The 19,817-nt window shown below is 38.9% G+C and overlaps 1 protein-coding gene and 1 pseudogene across 3 annotated transcripts in view; one reads left to right on the forward strand and one right to left on the reverse strand.

Moving 5' to 3' along the window:
• The window catches only part of LOC116269717 (X-ray radiation resistance-associated protein 1-like), a 30,534-nt gene extending 28,170 nt beyond the window's left edge, over positions 1-2,364 (forward strand). Inside the window, exon 7 of one of the 3 annotated variants that reach the window (XR_004177440.1) lies at positions 1,273-1,409. Coding sequence is in view for 2 of the 3 variants with exons in the window: in XM_031653109.1 (XP_031508969.1) it covers positions 1,273-1,410 (138 nt within the window). In the remaining variant the exon portion in view is untranslated. Of the gene's footprint in view, positions 1-1,272 lie in introns of all 3 variants that reach the window. The other 2 variants (XM_031653109.1, XM_031653110.1) reach the window with 2 other exon arrangements.
• Positions 2,365-2,633: 269 nt separating this feature from the next.
• LOC101026989 lies at positions 2,634-3,890 on the reverse strand (annotated as a pseudogene).
• Positions 3,891-19,817: the final 15,927 nt, after the last annotated feature.

Genomic DNA, 19,817 nt, shown 5'->3' on the forward strand with positions numbered 1-19,817 from the left:
AACCAACCCCATTCAATAGACTTCAGTGTATGTTGAGGAGGTGGGCACACGGAAGCACATAAGAAATAGGGGTGCATGAAAGGGAGCCAACTTGTATATATAGAGTCTACAGAGGCTTAGGAGAAGGAGAACAAATATTGGACAGATGTCATTTATCCCGATTTTCTTTGTCTCTGCAGAGAAACACAGTTTTCTGATTGACTCCTTGGCCCCTTGACCCCAGTCAACTATCTAATGAATCCAGAAGGCCAGTTAGAAGCTGGTTGACAATAGGGTGAAAATTTGGGTTTGTTGTCCTCATAAGCCAGTTTATTTCTTTTTATTTCTTATTTCTTCCTTCTTTCTTTTTTTTTTTTTTTGAGACAGAGTCTTGCTTTGTCACCCAGGCTGGAGTGCATGGCGTGATCTCAGCTCACTGCAACCTCTGCCTCCCAGGTTCAAGCAATTCTCCTGCCTCAGCCTCCCGAGTAGCTGGCACTACAGGCACGTGCCACCACACCCAGCTAATTTTTTGTATTTTTAGTAGAGTCTGGATTTCACCATGTTATCCAGGATGGTCTTAATCTCCTGACCTCATGATATGCCCACCTCTGCCTCCCAAAGTGCTGGGATTACAGGAGTGAGCCACTGAAGCCAGTGTATTTCAGCTCATTTTTTATGTGCAACTACTTTGCTCCAGGTCTTATGCTAACTTACAAGGATAGTGTTACAGTGGCATGGCACTTGACCCCACAGTCCTCCAAGTACCAGTTTATGATCTAGTCCACCACTGTGTGCCAAGCACTATGCTAGGCATATCCATATGCCAGATACCTGGCAGACTTGGATAAGTACCCCGAGTACCCTGAGAGCAGTTTAGATAAAGCAGTCAAAGTTAGGGGAGGTAGAGATTCCATCTGTCTGGGGAATTGAGAAGGTTTTACAAGGAGGCAACTTTTGAGCTGTCTTTTGGGGGCTTGGATTAGGATACATGGAAGAGGGGCATTCCCATTTAAGCAAAAAGTACAAGCAAAGATCTATAGGTGGATGAGGCAAAGAGCGGGGAGGAGTCTGTTTGCCCAGCACTACAGGATAAACAAAGATTTGTAGTGGCAAGTAAGGCTAGAAAACCGGTTGGGTACTGACTCTAGTAGACCTTTAATGTTAAAGGTGCAGGAGGGTTTTTTCCTGTGGGCAATGGGGCACTCTAGAAAGTAGTTCCCACATCATATATATGAGCATCATTGTCACACAGAGTGCTTATCTTCCCCATCTTTCATCTTTGCATGGCAGTTCTTGGACCTTTCCTTCAACAGCCTGACTGCGGAGGCCATCTGTGATTTGGGGATTCTGCCACACCTCCGTGTCCTGCTCCTCACAGGCAATGGCCTCACCTCCCTGCCGCCCAATTTGGCCGTCGCAGAGCAGTAAGTTCTATCTCCCGGAGTCCATTCTGTGTTTTGTGTATAAGTATCCAAGGAAATAACCCATAGCAGCTTGGAAGTGCCATAAAGACAGGCTGTAAGTGCTCAAAGCAGGGATAATGCCACCTACTGAAGCTCCCAGAAAGGCCACAGACACGTGCCCCCAATTTCCTGTGTGCTGTTAGGAGAGATCAAGATGTTTGGCAAGCCACTTTCCCTGCCTCTGACTGGTCATCTGTAAATTGTCTTGCCAGACAATTCTCCTTCACGAGCCTTCTGTGTCAGCTCAATAAGTCTGTTCCCTGGTCTCTAGATAAGCTTTGTGCATTCCCACTCTGCACCTTTGCTGAGACCATTCCTTCTGGCTGGTCCTTCCTCTCTTGATAGTAATAAAAACACGTATGTCGTACTTACAATGAGCCAGACACTGTACTCAGCATTATATATGTTAACTCATTAAATCCTCATAACAGCTATGTGAGGTAGGTCTCCTATTATTATCCACATTTTTTAGATGAGGAAATAAGTACAGACATTTAAGTAACTTGCCCAAAGTTGCGAAGCTAGTCGGTAACAGACCCAGGATTTGAACCAAGTCTGTCGGACTCCAGAGACCATACTCATGACTATTATATTATATTCTTATGTAGATTCTGTACATTTTCTAAGGCCCAGCTCAGACCTTCCTCCTTTCCCTACCAGGAGCCTTCTCTGACTGCTTTAGCCCATGCCTCTTAATCCCTTCTCTAGGGATCAGTTTAATTTAGTGTTTCCAGTTAATTTAATACTTAGCATATTCTATTGTGAGTTATGCCTAAATATATATGTGTATATATGTAGTAAGTTACTTAGATTTTATATAGTGATGATTGTGGTTGGTTAGTTACTCAAGGGGTTTGAGATAATAGTAGTGATCATTTATTAGGGGTTTCATTAGTTAGGGTTGTTTTGTTTGCAGGTAATAGAAGTCCAATTCAAAGTAGCTGAAACAAAAAGGGGAATTTATTGGTTCATGTATGTGAAAAATCAGGTGAATCTGCTGGATGCTTTGGCTGTATATAGGTGCACAGGATGTTGTCAGGTCTCTGTGTGCATCTCTATTTCTTGAGCATGTGTACACCTTCTGTTAGTCTGTTACTTGTTCTGTCATACACATGAAGACATCTTTGTTTTCCTTAGTGTTGGCTTCATTCTTTTTTTTTCTTTCAGTTTTATAACTTTATTTGATATAGTTGACAATCAGTGATTAGTTCTTGTCCACATCGACTGTCTGTAGTTTTTGAAAGTGGTAACAGGTACATAGGTAACCAAAGTATAGAGCTCATTTGGTGAATCTTCATCCTCATTATGTTTTCTGGACAACCGCACATGGGTTTGGCATGGGACATTCCTTATTCCTTTGGCCCAGACAGCCTTGTTGAGCCTGGTATCAATGCGCACATCTAGAGTTCCCATCTCCTTCATGGCAAATTTCTGAATCTCTTTGAGTGCTCAAGGGGCACGTTTCTTGAAGCCCACTCCATGGATGCACTTGTGAACGTTGATGGTGTATTCTCGGGTCACCACCTCATGGATGGCAGAATGGCCCTTTTTCTTCTTGCCACCCTTCTTCACGGGAGCCATTCTGCCGGGTCCTGGCTTCATTCTTAGATAAGCTTTCTCTATGAGCCTGTCAGGCTGTAGACAGAAATACAAAACCCACTTAAAATAGAAAAAAAACCCCACTTAAACAGAAATACAAAACCCACTTAAAATATTCTAAAAATAGAAGGGATTCATTGGTTTATCGATTGGTTTATTGATTTATTAATTCTTGGCAGGGAGAGATAATTGGTATTTTGTTATGGAAAGTTTTTTAACACATATAAAATTAGAGTCAATCATAAAATTGACTCCAGGTACCTATCACCCACAATTATCACCTGACAATTACCAATTATGGCCAATCTTGTTTCATCTATGCCCCCATCATGCCCCCTCCTGGAATATTCTTAAGAAAAATCTCAGATATATACAGCCATAAATGTTTCATATTATTTCATCTATAAATACTCCAGTATGTAGCTCTAAAAGGTAAGCACTCTTAAAAATCATACCCAGAGAACCATTATTCCACCTAAAATATCACCAGTGATAAAGAGAGGGAATTGGTTACATGGCTGTTAGAAGGGATGGAAGAGCTAAGTGGAGAAGAGGGGTATGGGAAGAACAAAAAGGAAGAAGCGTTGATAACCAGAGATCAGAAGCTGCATCACTGCTCAACTGAAGTCAACAAGTCTATATCCACTGCTGGGCTTTCAGGGAGGGTGTCACTGTAATTGTAGACCTGCTGAAGATGTGATGCCTCAACCAAGGCTGGAATCTCTGCCAATGCAGTTACCGTGGTTAGTACTGCCATTGCTGCTGCACTATCACTGCTGCTGCAGACAGAAATGCTATGAGAAGCCAAACAAGACAGTTGCTTCTCCCCAGCTCTGGCCTTCCAGTCTCTCATGAATTCCTTCTATTGGCGGTATCCAGCTAGTTGGAAAGGCAGTCTGGGAAGTGTAGTTAAGGAGGTGGCTCCAGCCCCCTGCAATACACAGAAGAACACAGAAGGAAGGGGTGAAGGCTGAGAGCAAACAGGCAGATAACTGGCACCATTCAACCCTTGGAACCCCAATATCTACTCTCCTGCTTCCCTCCATATTTAATTTCCATACAATAGCAACTGCACCATGCTTTTACCTAACATGAAGGAACTCTTCCTCTTACACTGAAGACACTTTCACCATCTCAAGAAGGATGAGACACAGTTCCATCAGTTACTGTAGCCATCGCTGGATGATATTATTTTCTCTTCTAAAGAAATTTATGGATATTTTATATCCTAAAAACTAAGTTGTAAAGTCAGTCACCACTAGCAGTTTAAGTGTGCATGCGAGTGCACACACACACACTAAGGAAGGAAGAAAATGCACATGAAAATATGCATAGTTGCTACAGTGATCATTTCTTAACTGGTCAGGAGGCCATAGTGAATATTCGTAAATCCTTTTTTCCGTCACCTATTTAATGTTCCTTTGTCCTCGTCCAGCACTTTGGCTGGTTGGGGTTCTTTAACTGATGTGGTCTTCTGAACCTTTACTTCTGAAGGGTCTGAGTCTTTAAAGGTCCTGCTTTTACTGGATTGCTGTATTTTTCATTAAAAGACTAAAAGACATGGAACTTCTTAGAGGAGCACTAGATAATACTGTAGTCCCAAAGATACTTTTTTTTTTTTTTTTTTTTTTTTACCTCAAGGTATAACGGCAATTATATTTATTTTTATAAACAGTATCAGTCACCTAGTCAGTAGAATGAACCCCTCTTTGTCTGACTATAGGTTCAGTGAAATGAGAAATGCAAGTGGCCAGTAGCAATCTTGACTTCCAGTTCAGTGGAACCATGATTGTGTCTCCTGGTAAAAGTACCTCCTTAGGAACTAAGACTTGTAAATCAGAAATGCCAAAAATTATAGAATGAGAAGCAAAAAATCTGCAAGTGGACTATTAGATATATTGTAAGAGGAGCTACTTTCATTTCCATTAATTCCTAGGCCCTTAGGTTATGGTTATGAGAAAAACAGTATCAGTTTTGGTTTCTGTGATACCCTATGCTGTTAAGTTAGGGTCCCAACTTTAACTATATCTATTTGGTATAGTAGATAAATCTTCAAAGACTATTTCACTAGAGGATTCTGAGAAGATGATAGAGTAGGAAGCACCAAGAGTGTGTCTCCTCATCTAGACAACAGTTTCATTGGCAGAATCAGTCTGATGTAACAATTTTGAAACTGTGGACACAAATAATCTTCACACTCTATTAAAAGTTTACGTCGGCCAGGCGCGGTGGCTCACGCCTGTAATCCCAGCACTTTGGGAGGCTGAGGCGGGTGGATCACGAGGTCAGCAGATCGAGACCATCCTGGCGAATGCAGTGAAACCCCATCTCTACTAAAAATACAAAAAAACTAGCCAGGCGTGGTGGTGGGCGCCTGTAGTTCCAGCTTCTAGGGAGGCTGAGGCAGGAGAATGGCGTGAACCCGGGAGGCGGTGGAGCTTGCAGTGAGTGGAGATCGCACCACTGCACTCCAACCTGGGCGACAGAGCGAGACTCCGTCTCAAAAAATAAATAAATAAATAAATAAATAAAAGTTTACGTCTTCCAGGGGAAGATTTAGATGACAAACTGCAGCTAATTTCAGTCAATTACAGCTCTTAACCCGGTAGCAGCTACCCATCCCCTAACTCCCAATCTCATGGTTCAAGTTTTAAACCTGAAAATTAGAATAATAAATATATTCGTTGGGTAACTCACATGCAGCCTGCAGAAGCCAGGGTGAGCAAAAAGATCCCTGTCCTCCAAATTTTAGAGATTTGTGCTGTGATCACTGATTGCTACTTCTAATCATTGAGGCACAGACAGAGAGGCACACAACCATTGTTGCACACACACCCATCCACAACTGTCGTAAGCCCTTTCTGCTCCAGCTGAAGAGACTTCCAGGGAATTTAAAGGATTTCTTTTCTTAATCCCCATTCCTTTCCCCCTCTTTTGGGAGCCAGACATTAAAGTCTGGGACATTTAAAAGCAGCTGCATATGCAGAAGAAATGAGAATGTCACCACATATACCCAGAGAAATGCACAGGCTTAGAAAAGACCTGAGAAGACCTTGCATTTACACCTCAGCCTAATCCTTGACACAGAGACAGCCTACAGTAATCAAATACAAAACAAAAAACAAAAACAAAAAAAACAAGCAAACCCTGGTAAAGGGGAGAATCTGATTTCTAGAGTTACCATATTAATAGATTCAAATATTCAGCTTTCAACAAAAAAATCACAAGGCATACAAAGAAACAGAAAAATATGGCCCAGCCAAAGGAAAAAATTAAGCAACAGAAACTATCCCTGAGAAAGGGAGGACTTACTAAAGACTTTAAAACAGCTGTCTTAAAGGTTTTCAAAGAACTAATGGAAGATATGAATAAAGTCAAGAAAATGATATATTAACAAAATGGAAATATCAACAAATAGATAAACAATGAAAAAAGAAACCAAAAAGAAATTTTAAACCTGAAAATTAGAATAAGAAATGAAAAATTCACTGGAGAGATTCAAAGGCAGATTCAAGCAGTCAGAAGAGAGAATCAGCAAACTTGAAGATAGAACAATTAAATTTATCAAGTCAGAGAAACAAAAGAAAAAAAAAAGATTGACCTGAACAAAGCCTAAGGGACCTGTGGGATTGGGATACCTTCAAGCAAACCAACCTATGTATTATGAAAGTCCCAGAAGGAGAAGAGAGAAAGCACGAAGAGATTATTTGAAGAAAAAACAGCCTAAAACTTCCGAAGTTTGATGAACGACATGAATATAAACATACATGAGACTCAGTGAACTCCAAGATAGGATGAACTCAAAGAGACCTCCACTGAGTCATATTATAATCAGACTGTTAAAAGACAGAGAGGATCTTGAAAGCAGTGAGAGAGAAGCAATTCATCACATACAAGGAATCTTCAATAAGATTATCAGCAGACTTCTTGTCAGAAACTTTCAAGGCTAGAAGGCAGTGGGCTGATATATTAAATATTTAAAGTGCTAAAAGAAAAAAAAAAAAACTCAATCAGGAATCCTACATCCAGCAGAAGTGTTCTTCCAACGTATGGAAGAAATTAAGAGGCTGGTTCAACATTCGCAAATCAATAAACATAATCCAGCATATAAACAGAACCAAAGACAAGAACCACATGATTATCTCAATAGATGCAGAAAAGGCTTTTGACAAAATTCAACAGCCCTTCATGCTAAAAACGCTCAATAAATTCGGTATTGATGGAACGTACCTCAAAATAATAAGAGCTATTTATGACAAACCCACAGCCAATATCATACTGAATGGGCAAAAACTGGAAAAATTCCCTTTGAAAACTGGCACAAGACAGGGATGCCCTCTCTCGCCACTCCTATTCAACATACTGTTGGAAGTTCTGGCTAGGGCAATTAGGCAAGAGAAAGAAATCAAGGGTATTCAGTTAGGAAAAGAAGAAATCAAATTGTCCCTCTTTGCAGATGACATGATTGTATATTTAGAAAACCCCATTGTCTCAGCCCAAAATCTCCTTAAGCTGATAAGCAACTTCAGCAAAGTATCAGGATACAAAATTAATGTGCAAAAATCACAAGCATTCTTATACACCAGTAACAGACAAACAGAGAGCCAAATCAGGAATGAACTTCCATTCACAATTGCTTCAAAGAGAATAAAATACCTAGGAATCCAACTTACAAGGGATGTAAAGGACCTCTTCAAGGAGAACTACAAACCACTGCTCAGTGAAATAAAAGAGGACACAAACAAATGGAAGAACATACCATGCTCATGGATAGGAAGAATCAATATTGTGAAAATGGCCATACTGCCCAAGGTAATTTATAGATTCAATGCCATCCCCATCAAGCTACCAATGAGTTTCTTCACAGAATTGGAAAAAACTGCTTTAAAGTTCATATGGAACCAAAAAAGAGCCCGCATCTCCAAGACAATCCTAAGTCAAAAGAACAAAGCTGGAGGCATCACGCTACCTGACTTCAAACTATACTACAAGGCTAGAGTAACCAAAACAGCATGGTACTGGTACCAAAACAGAGATATAGACCAATGGAACAGAACAGAGTCCTCAGAAATAATACCACACATCTACAGCCATCTGATCTTTGACAAACCTGAGAGAAACAAGAAATGGGGAAAGGATTCCCTATTTAATAAATGGTGCTGGGAAAATTGGCTAGCCGTAAGTAGAAAGCTGAAACTGGATCCTTTCCTTACTCCTTATACGAAAATTAATTCAAGATGGATTAGAGACTTAAATGTTAGACCTAATACCATAAAAATCCTAGAGGAAAACCTAGGTAGTACCATTCAGGACATAGGCATGGGCAAAGACTTCATGTCTAAAACACCAAAAGCAACGGCAGCAAAAGCCAAAATTGACAAATGGGATCTCATTAAACTAAAGAGCTTCTGCACAGCAAAAGAAACTACCATCAGAGTGAACAGGCAACCTACAGAATGGGAGAAAATTTTTGCAATCTACTCATCTGACAAAGGGCTAATATCCAGAACCTACAAAGAACTCAAACAAATTTACAAGAAAAAAACAAACCCCATCAAAAAGTGGGCAAAGGATATGAACAGACAGTTCTCAAAAGAAGACATTCATACAGCCAACAGACACATGAAAAAATGCTCATCATCACTGGCCATCAGAGAAATGCAAATCAAAACCACAGTGAGATACCATCTCACACCAGTTAGAATGGCGGTCATTAAAAAGTCAGGAAACAACAGGTGCTGGAGAGGATGTGGAGAAATAGGAACACTTTTACACTGTTGGTGGGATTGTAAACTAGTTCAACCATTATGGAAAACAGTATGGCGATTCCTCAAGGATCTAGAACTAGAAGTACCATATGACCCAGCCATCCCATTACTGGGTATATACCCAAAGGATTATAAATCATGCTGCTATAAAGACACATGCACACGTATGTTTATTGCGGCACTATTCACAATAGCAAAGACTTGGAATCAACCCAAATGTCCATCAGTGACAGACTGGATTAAGGAAATGTGGCACATATACACCATGGAATACTATGCAGCCATAAAAAAGGATGAGTTTGTGTCCTTTGTAGGGACATGGATGCAGCTGGAAACCATCATTCTCAGCAAACTGTCACAAGAACAGAAAACCAAACACCGCATGTTCTCACTCATAGGTGGGAACTGAACAATGAGATCACTTGGACTCGGGAAGGGGAACATCACACACCGGGGCCTATTATGGGGAGGGGGGAGGGGGGAGGGGGGAGGGATGGCATTGGGAGTTACAAGTGATGTAAATGACGAGTTGATGGGTGCTGACGAGTTGATGGGTGCAGCACACCAACATGGCACATGTATACATATGTAACAAACCTACACATTGTGCACATGTACCCTAGAACTTAAAGTACAATTTAAAAAAATTTTTTTTTAAATAAAACATTAAAAAAAAGCACAACTCTAATGGCCTTAAAGAGGAGGTAGAACATGATAGGGATAGAAAGTTTATTCAAAGGGATAATATCAGAGAACTTCCCCAACCTACAGAAAGATACCAACATTCAAGCATAAGAAGGTTATAGAACACCAAGTAGATTTAAGCCTAAGAAGCCTACTTCAAGGCATTTAATAATCAAATTCCCAAAGGTCATGGATCCTAAAAGCAGCAACAGATAAGAAACAACATACAATGGAGCACCAATACATCTGGCAGGATTCTTTTCAGTGGAAACCTTATAGGCCAGGAGAGAGTGGCATGACATATTTAAACAGCTGGAAAGAAAAAAAACACACACATACATACACATACACACAAAAACTTTTACCCCAGAATAGTAGATCCAGTGAAAATATTCTTTAAGCATGAAGGAGAAATAAAAACCTTTCCAGACAAACAAAAGCTGAGGGATTTCATTAACACAAGATCTGTCCTACAAGAAATGCAAAAGGAAGTTCTTCAGTGTCAAAAAAAGGATGTTAATGAGCAAGAAGAAATCATCTAAAGGTCCAAAACTCACTGGTAATACTAAGCACACAGAAACAATAGCATAACACTGTAGTGGTCATGTGTAAACTTCTCTTGACTTAAGTAGAAAGGCTAAATGATGAACCAATAAAAAATAATACTTACAACAACTTTTCAAGACATAGACAGTATAATAAGACATAAATAGAAACAAGAAAAAGTTAGTCAGTTGGGGGACAAAGTTAAAGTGTTGAGTTTTTGTTAGTTTTCTTTTGGCATTTTGTGCAATCAGTGTTAAGTTGTCATCAGTTTAAAATAATGGGTTATAAGATAGTATTGGCAAGCCTTATGGCAACCTCAAATCAAAAAAATATACAATGGATACACAAAAAATAAAAAGCAAGAAATTAAAACATATTACCAGAGAAAATCACCTTCAGTAAAAGGAAGACAGGAAGGAAAGAAGGAAGAGAAGACCACAAAACAAGAAAACACAACAAAATGGCAGGAGTAAGTCCCTGCTTAATAATAACAGTAAATGTAAATAACTAAACTCTCCAGTAAAGACAAAGTAGCTAAATGTATGTAAAAACAAGACCCACTAATTTGCTGCCTACAGGAAACACACTTCATCTAAAAAGATACACATAGACTAAAAATAAAGGGATGGAAAAAGATATTCGATGCAAATGGAAACCAAAAAGGGGAAGGAATAGCTATACTTATATCAGACAAAATAGATTTCAAGACAAAAACTATAAGAAGAGACAAAGAAGATAATTATATAATGATAAAGGGGTCAATTCAGCAAGAATATATAGTGATTACAAATATACATGCACCCAACACTGAAGCACCCAGATATATAAAGCAAGTATTATTGGAGATAGAAGCCAATACAGTAATAGCTGGAGACTTCAACACCCCATTTTCAGCATTGGACAGATGTCCCAGACAGAAAATCAACAAAGAAACATTGGACTTAATCTGCGTGGTAGCAAAAATGGACTTAACAGATATTTACAGAACATTTCATCCAATGGCTTCAGAATACACATTTTTATCCTTAGCACGTGGATCATTTTCAAGTATAGACCATATGTTAGGTCACAAAACAAGTCTTAAAACATTTTTTTTTAAATCTTGAAAAAATATCAAACATCTTCTCTAAACATAATGGAATAAAATTAGAAATCAATGACAAGAGGAATTTTGGAAACTATACAAACACATAGAAATTAAACAATATGCTACTAAATGACCAGTGGGTCAATCAAGAAATTAAGGTGGAAATTTTAAAACTTTCTTGAAACAAATGATAATGGATACAACATACCAAAACATATAGGATACAGCAAAAACAGTACTAATAGGAAAATTTGTAGCTCCAAGTGCCTACATAAAAAACTAGAAAAACTTCAAATAAATAACCTAATGATGCATCTTAAAGAACTAGAGAAGCAAGAGCAAACCAAACCCAAAAGTAGTAGAACAAAAGAGATAATAAAGATCCCAGCACAAATAAATGAATTTGAAATGAAGCAAACATTACACAAGACCAATGAAACAAAAAGTTGGTTTGAAATCAAGCAAACATTACACAAGACCAATGAAACAAAAAGTTGGTTTTTTGAAAAGATAAACAAAACTCAGAAACCTTTAGTTAGACTAACCAAGAAAAAAAGAGAAGACCCAAATAAATAAAATCAGAGATGGAAAAGGAGATATTACAGCTGTTACTGCAGGAATTCAGAAGATCGTAAGTGGCTACTATGAGCAGCTACATGCCAATAAATTGGAAAATCTAGAATAAATGGATAAATTCTAGACACATACAACCTGCCAAGATTGAGTCATGAGGAAATTCAAAACCTAAACAGACCAATAACAAGTAATGTGATTGAAGCCATAATAAAAAGTCTCCCAGTAAAGAAAAGCCTGAGACATCATGGCTTCACTGCTGAATTCTACCAAACATTTAAACAACTAATACCAATCCTATTCAAACTGTTCGGAAAGATAAAGGAGGAGGGAATACTTCCAAACTCATTCTATGAGGCCAGCATTACCCTGATACCAAAACCAGAGAAAGACACATTAAAAAAAAAAAAAAATACTGACCAGCCTGGCCACCATGGTGAAACCTCATCTCTACTAAAAATACAAAAAATTAACCAGGCATGGTGGCAGGCACCTGTAATCCCAGATACTCAGCAGGCTGAGGCAGAAGAATCTCTTGAACCCAGGAGGCGGAGGTTGCAGTGAGCCAAGAAAGCGCCACTGCACTCCAGCCTGGGCAACAAAAGCGAAATTCCGTCTCAAAAAAATCAATAAAATAAATAAATAAATATAATAATAATAATAATACAGGCCAATATATCTGATGAATATTGATGCAAAAATCCTCAACAAAATACTAGCAAAACAAATTCAACAGTACATTAAGAAGATCATTCATCAGCCAGGCACAGTGACTCGTGCCTGTAATCCCAGCACTCAGGGAGGCCAAGGTGGGCAGATCACCTGAGGTTGGGAGTTCGAGACCAGCCTGATCAACATGGAGAAAACCCGTGTCTACTAAAAATACAAAATTAGCCGGGCGTGGTGGCGCATGCCTGTAATCCCAGCTACTCAGGAGGCTGAGGCAGGAGAATCACTTGAACCCAGGAGGTGGAGGTTGCAGTGAGCCAAGATCGTGTCATTGCAACAAGAGTGAAACTCCATCTCAAGAAAAAAAAAAAAAAAAAATCATTCATTATGGCCAAGTGGGATTTATCCTAGGGATGCAAGCATGTTTCAACACACACAAATCAATGTGATACATCACATTAACAGAATGAAGGACTAAAACCATATGATCATTTCAATTGACGCTGAAAAAGCATTTGATATAGTTCAACATCCCTTCATAATAAAAACCCTCAAAAAACTAGGTGTAAAAGAACCACACCTGAACATATTAAAAGCTATATATGACAGACACATAGTTAGTATCATACTAAATGGGGAAAAACTGAAAGCCTTTCCTCTTATATCTGGAACATGACAACTTTTACTACCATTATTCAACTGATTACTGGAAGTCTTAGCTAGACCAATCAAACAAGAGAAGGAAATAAAGGGGATCCAAACTGGAAGGGAGGAAGTTGAATTATCCTTGTTTGCAGATGATATGATCTTATATTGGAAAAACCTAAAGACTCTACCAAAAAATGATTAGAACTGATAAGCAAATTCAGTAAAGTTTCAGGACCTGAAGTCAACATACAAAATTGGTAGCATTTCTATATGCTAACAGTGAACAATCTGAAAAAGAAATAAAAAAGGAATCCCATTTACAACAGCTACCAATAAAAGTAAATACCTCGGAACTAACCAAAAGAAGTAAAAGATCTCTACAATAAAAACTATAAAACACCAATGAAAGAAATTGAAGAGGCACATAAAAATTGAAAGATATTCCATGTTCATGGATTGGAGGAATCAATATTGTTAAAATGTCCATAGTACTGAAAGTATTCTAGAGATTCAATACAATCCCTATCAAAATACCAATGACATTCTTCACAGAAATAGAAAAAAACTATCTTAAAATTTATATGGAACCACAAAAGACCCAGAATAGCCAAATCTATCCTGAGCAAAAAGAACAAAACTAGAGGAATCACATTACCTGACTTCAAATTAAACTAGAAAGCTATAGCAACCAAAACACTATGCTACTGGCATAAAAATGGACTCATAGACCAATGGAACAGAATAGAGAACCTAGAAATAAACCCACACACCTACAGTTAACCCATTTTTGACAAAGATGCCAAGAACATACACTGGGAAAAAGACAGTCTCTTCAATAAATGGTTCTAGGATAACAAGATATCCATATGCAGAAGAATTAAACTTGACTCCATCTCTTGCCTTTTATTTGAATTAAATATAAGACCTCAAACTGTGAAACACCTACAAGAAAACACTGAGGAAACTTTCCAGGACACTGGTCTGGGCAAAATTTTCTTGAGTAGTAATATCCCACAAGCACAGGCAACCAAAGCAAAAATAGACAAATGGGATCACATCAAGTTAAAAAGCTTCTGTACAACAAAGGAAACAATCAACAAAGAGACAACCCACAGAATGACAGAAAACATTTGCAAACTACCCATCTGACAAGGGATTAATAATCAGAATATATAAGGAGTTCAAACATCTCCACAGGGAAAAATCTAATAATCTGACTAAAAAATGGGCAAAAGATCTGAATAAACATTTTTCAAAAGAAGTCATTCAAATAGAAAACAGGCATATCAAAAGGTACTTAAGAACACTGACCATCAGAGAAATGCAAATCAAAATTACAATGAGATATCATCTTATCCTAGTTAAAACGGCTGTTATCTAAAAGTCAGGCAATAACAAAAGCTGGTGAGGATGTGGAGAAAAGGGAACCCTCATACACTGTTGCTGGGAATGTAAATCAGCACAACCATTATGAAGAACAGTTTGGAGGTTCCTCAAAAAACTAAAACTAGAGCTACCATATGATCCAGCAATCCCAATGCTGAGTATATACCCAAAAGAAAGGAAATCGGTATATCAGAGAGATATCTGCACTCTTATGTTTGTTGCAGCAGTGTTCACAATAGCCAAGATTTGGAAGCAACCTACATATCCATTAACAGATGAATGGATAAAGAAAATATGGTACATATACACAATGGAGTACTATTCAGCCATTAAAAAGAACGAGATTCTATCATTTGCAAGAACATGGATGGAACTGGAGGCCCTTAGGTTAAGTGAAATAAGCCAGGCACAGAAGGACAAAAATTGCATATTCTTACTTATTTGTGGGATCTGAAAATCAAAACAATTGGACTCATGGACACAGAGAGTAGAAAGATGGTTACCAGAGGCTAGGAAGGATAGTGGGGGCCTGGGGGAGAGGTGGGGATGGCTAACTGATACAAAAAAAAAATAGAAAGAATGAATAAGACCTAGTATTTGGTAGCACAAAAGGGGGGCTATAGTCAGTAATACTTTAACTGTACATTTAAAAATACCTAAAAGAGTTTATTATATGCCTGTACCAAAATATCTCATGTGCCCCATAGATATATACACCTACTATGTACCCACAAAAATTATAAACTAAAAAGTTTTTAAAGATATCACTTTACACCTACCAGCATAATGAAATTTAGAAAAATTATAAAGTAAGATAATACCAAATATTGATAAGGACATAGGAAGACAAGAACCCTTATGTACTACTTGTGTGAGGGTACACTGAAGCAACTATTTTGAAGAACAATCAGGTGGTAATTTTTAAAACTACATAGATATATGCTCTGTCATCCATCAATTCCACTTCTGGGTAAATATTTCAGGAAAACCCTGGCACAGTGGTATATGCAAAAGATGTTCATAAGGTTGTTCATTGTGCCACTATTTGTAGTAAGAGAGTTATAAGCAACGTAAGTGTTCATCAGTAATGGAAGAGATGTGTGAAATGTGTTTAGAGCATATACTGTAGAATACTAAGCATTAGTTAAAAGTCAATAACTAGGCCGGGCGCGGTGGCTCACACCTGTAATCCCAACACTTTGGGAGGCTGAGGCGGGCAGATCATGAGGTCAGGAGATCGGGACCATCCTGGCTAACACAGTGAAACCCCGTCTCTACTGAAAATACAAAAAATTAGCCGGGCGTGGTGGCGGGCGCCTGTAGTCCCAGCTACTCAGGAAGCTGAGGCAGGAGAATGGCGTAAACCTGGGAGGCAGAGCTTGCAGTGAGTGGAGATCGCCGCTGCACTCCAGCCTGAGCGACAGAGCGAGACTCCATCTCAAAAAAAAAAAAAAAAAATACAGCAAGAAGAAAAACTCTTAAATATATTTTACAAAGATAAATACATATATCCAGGAAAATATATCCAAGATAAGAGTAGATATTTATATGAAAATAGGAAATGGGAATAGGAATTAAGGATGAAAGAAAACAAATAAGAGGGCAAGAAGAACTTTGAAGAGATTAAAAATTATACTGTATTAGGACCTGAGTTGTATTGTAGACAGAAGTCTCTGCTCCTAAGTTATACATATGTACACATGATAAAGAACCCAAGAATGGGGTTCAATCTTTCAGTCTAAAGAATCATTGATACATAATTTTAAAAATTAAAACCAATCTGAATTATTGTTAGAGTTTATTGCATTATGGGAAGTGATGGGAGTAGGGTGGCTTTATAGATACATGCATATTAACATTTTCTTATTAAAAAAGAAGACATGTATTTGGTTGATTATAGGTGTTGATAGACAAAAGTGAGTTTTAAAATGTGAATTAAAAGTTTTAGGGTAATAGCCAGGTGCAGTGGTCCCAGCTACTTGGGAGGCTGAGGCAGGAGGATCACTTGAGCCCCAGAGTTCAACAACAGTTTGAGCACGGTCGTGTCACTGCACTTCAGCCTGGGGTGATAGGGTAAAACCCTGTCTCTAAACAGAAAAAAAAAAAAAGTTTTAAGGTAACCATTAGAGATCTAGACATGAGATTTATTTCTTTAAATGATTAGTGAAAAGATTGGAATTGAAAGAAAACTTAGTGCTCACAAGAAGAAAAGGCATAGGTAAATAGAAAACACACTAATAGTAGAAATAAGGTGAAATATATCAATAATCACCATGTGAGTTAAATTCTTCTATGAAAAAAGACTCATTAAGACTCATATTAGGAAAAATATGCAGTACTATACTGTTTTTAAGATATCCTAAAATAAATATATCAAACAAAACAGAGGCCCAAGTCAAAACCAAAATTATTTATCTACCTGGGATATTTTACAATGACTAAAATACGTAATCTACCAAGATAAAAGTCATAAACCTAATAACAGAGAACCAAACCAACTTCATAGTAAAAAAAATGCCAGAAATGCAAGGAGATACTGACAAATCTACAATAGTGGGGATAGACTTTAATATACCCATTTCCAAAGTTAACAAACTAAGTAGACAGAAAGTTATTTTAGGGAGAATCTGAATAACATAATTGTGCCTTTTATTAAGTTGTTATTATTATTATTTTTAGAGACAGGGTCTCTCACTCTGCTGCCCAGGCTGGAGAGCAGTGGTGTGATCATAGCTCACTGCAGGCTCAAGGGATCCTCCTGCCTCAGCCCCCAGTAGCTAGGACTACAGGCACATGCCATCACACCCAGCTAATTTTTAATTTTTTATAGAGATAGGGTGTTGCTCTGTCATCAAGGCCAGAGGGCAGTGGCGTGATCATAGCTCACTGCAGCCTCAAACTCCTGGCCTCAAAACAATTCTCCAGCCTTGGCCTCCCAAAATAACTGCCACTGTGCCTGGCCAGTTATTAATATTTTTAACTTGGAAATTCATCTTTCTTTATTCTGCTTTGGAATGCTGGAGCTGAGGCTCTCAAAACCATATTTCTGCTTTGACCACTGGTTTCCTGTTAGACTCTGACAATATGGGTGGTGCTAAAGGGAGACTGCAAAGCTGGAAGAGGAAAAAGGGGCTGATCTCTTCCTATCTGCTTCCCATGGGTTTCCTGACTGCTTGTGATTCCTGTGAATGCCACTGGAATAATGTGACTTTTGGTTTGTTTTGTTTTTGCTGTAGTCTAGCAAGTCTTTCCTCAGCAGTAGCTGAATCTAGTTTGCAGTTTTTCCAACTTTTATAAACTTGCTTCACTGTGACTCCTCCATAGGTACCAGCACCAGCTGGCCAGTATCCTCTTCTCAGCTACACAAAGCCCCTCACAGCTCAGAGACACCAAGAGCCAAGCAGCACCTCTTACCCAGAGGTCTAAATTTCAGGTGTCAGGAGCACCTCTTCCAACCTTCTAAAGTTGTATAATTTCAACCTCATTCTACAAAGAAAACTCCAGGCTCAGGTGGTCTTATGGTGAATTCTTCCAAACTTTAAGGAGAAAATAATAATAGTATATAAACTTTCCTAGGAAATGGAAAAAAATGAACACTTCCAAACACATTTTATCAGGCAAGCATAACCTTGATTATAAATCCTAACAAGAATACTGTAACAAAAGAAATCAATACACCAACACATCTCCCAAACATAGATGCAAAAATCCTTGACAAAGAATCCGCAAATTCAATTCGTGATATTCATCGTGACCAAGTGAGACTTTCAGAATAAACTCTCAGAAGTGTATTTCCACTATGAGGCTAGAATTTCTGGAACAAGGGGTGTCACTCACCTGTCCGGTCAACATCCTTTTTCATGGGCAGTACAGTATAATCCAGTTGCTCATCTGAGTCCTCAAGCATCCTTGGCTTGGACTGCAGCATGAATTGGGGCTCTTTCTGGGGACTTCCCCCGCCTCCATTCCAGTCCACTGACTCGTCAGAGAGCTGAACTTGCTGTAGGTATGGGATCCGGATAATCCTGTTTTCATCCAGGCTTAACTTCTTCAGTCTTCAATTAAGGAAAGTGAATATAGAATCATAGCAATAATGATACCTCAGGATTGTTTACCAAGCCACTTTAGGGAAAAAACATGGAATCAGGCTCGGATACTTATTCCTCTTGTGTGGCGTTGAGCCAGTGACTTCCTGTCTCTGGGATTCAATATCCCTGTCTCTAAAATGGGGATAATATTTATTAACCTTTCAGGGCTCTTGTGAAGATTAAATGAGGCAATATGTAAATGGCCTGGCACAAATTAGTATTCAGTAAATGGTAGTTGAATCCAAAGTAAATTTTCCAGGGAAGTAAAGCTTAACAATGTAAATGCCACTATTTTATTTACTTCAGTTAGAACTCAGGAATTAAATTTGTCTTTCTTATTCTCATTATTTTAAAAATTTTTCCTGTCTCTACTGTCAGGGTCTGGATCCTATCCTGGGTAAAATCTCCTCCTGTTTTCCTTTCTCTTTGCTGCTTCTAATTCAGTCATGTGATCAGAAATGTCCTCACTGATGGCCATTTTTATGGAGAAGCCAAAGCTCAGAGGGGAGAAATGACTTACCCATGGCCACAGAGTAGAGATAAATTGTGGAGCTAGGGTTTAAGCCCAAGCCTTTTGGCTTCTAGAACAGCACTGAGTGTGAGCAAGCCTGGGGATAGAGGAGCCCAAGCAGAGAACGGCTTATGGCTTTACCTCCTGAGCCCAGCCAGGCTGGCAAAGCAACTGGGGTTGGAGAGTCTGTTGTCATCCAGCATCAGTGTCTCCAGCGCTGGGAACCTCAAGATGTACCTCTTGCTTGTCAGCGATGTTACAGATGCCTCCCTGTGAGTTCAAAGATCTTGGGTAATGAGCAAGGTCGAGGGACAAACTCCACCATTCCCAGGAAGCCATGGAGGACAGGGAATCAATTAGGAGGCCTAACCAGCTTAGGAACTGTTCTAGTGCCCAAAAGAGGTCCCCACAGGGATGCACAGAAAGTATAATTCCTTCCCCACCTTCTCCTTTCCCAAACACTATTATACATACCATATCGTCTTCTGTATGGAGAAAGGTTACATACATCATTGAGACCAGGTTAGGGCAGGGTGGGGGATTGTATAGGTAGTGCTTATCGAAAATGCCAGAGTGAAAGAGGTATGACCAAGCTGGAGGGAGCATTCTGCTGGAGATCACTGCACAATTTTGACTCAGGAAGACTCCTTGTTATGCTGTGTCACCTAGTAGACTGGTAACTATGGGAGCACCAGGAGACAATGCCCTTGTTATAGACCATAGCTTTGCCAACTAGTAGGGTAAAGTAGGGTGGATTGAGGGCACCATCCCTGGCTGCAGTGAGGTTCTCTTCTCAAGTGGCTTCATAAAATG

Source organism: Papio anubis, chromosome 12, assembly GCF_008728515.1.
Source record: "Papio anubis isolate 15944 chromosome 12, Panubis1.0, whole genome shotgun sequence".
Taxonomy (NCBI): Eukaryota; Metazoa; Chordata; class Mammalia; order Primates; family Cercopithecidae; genus Papio; species Papio anubis.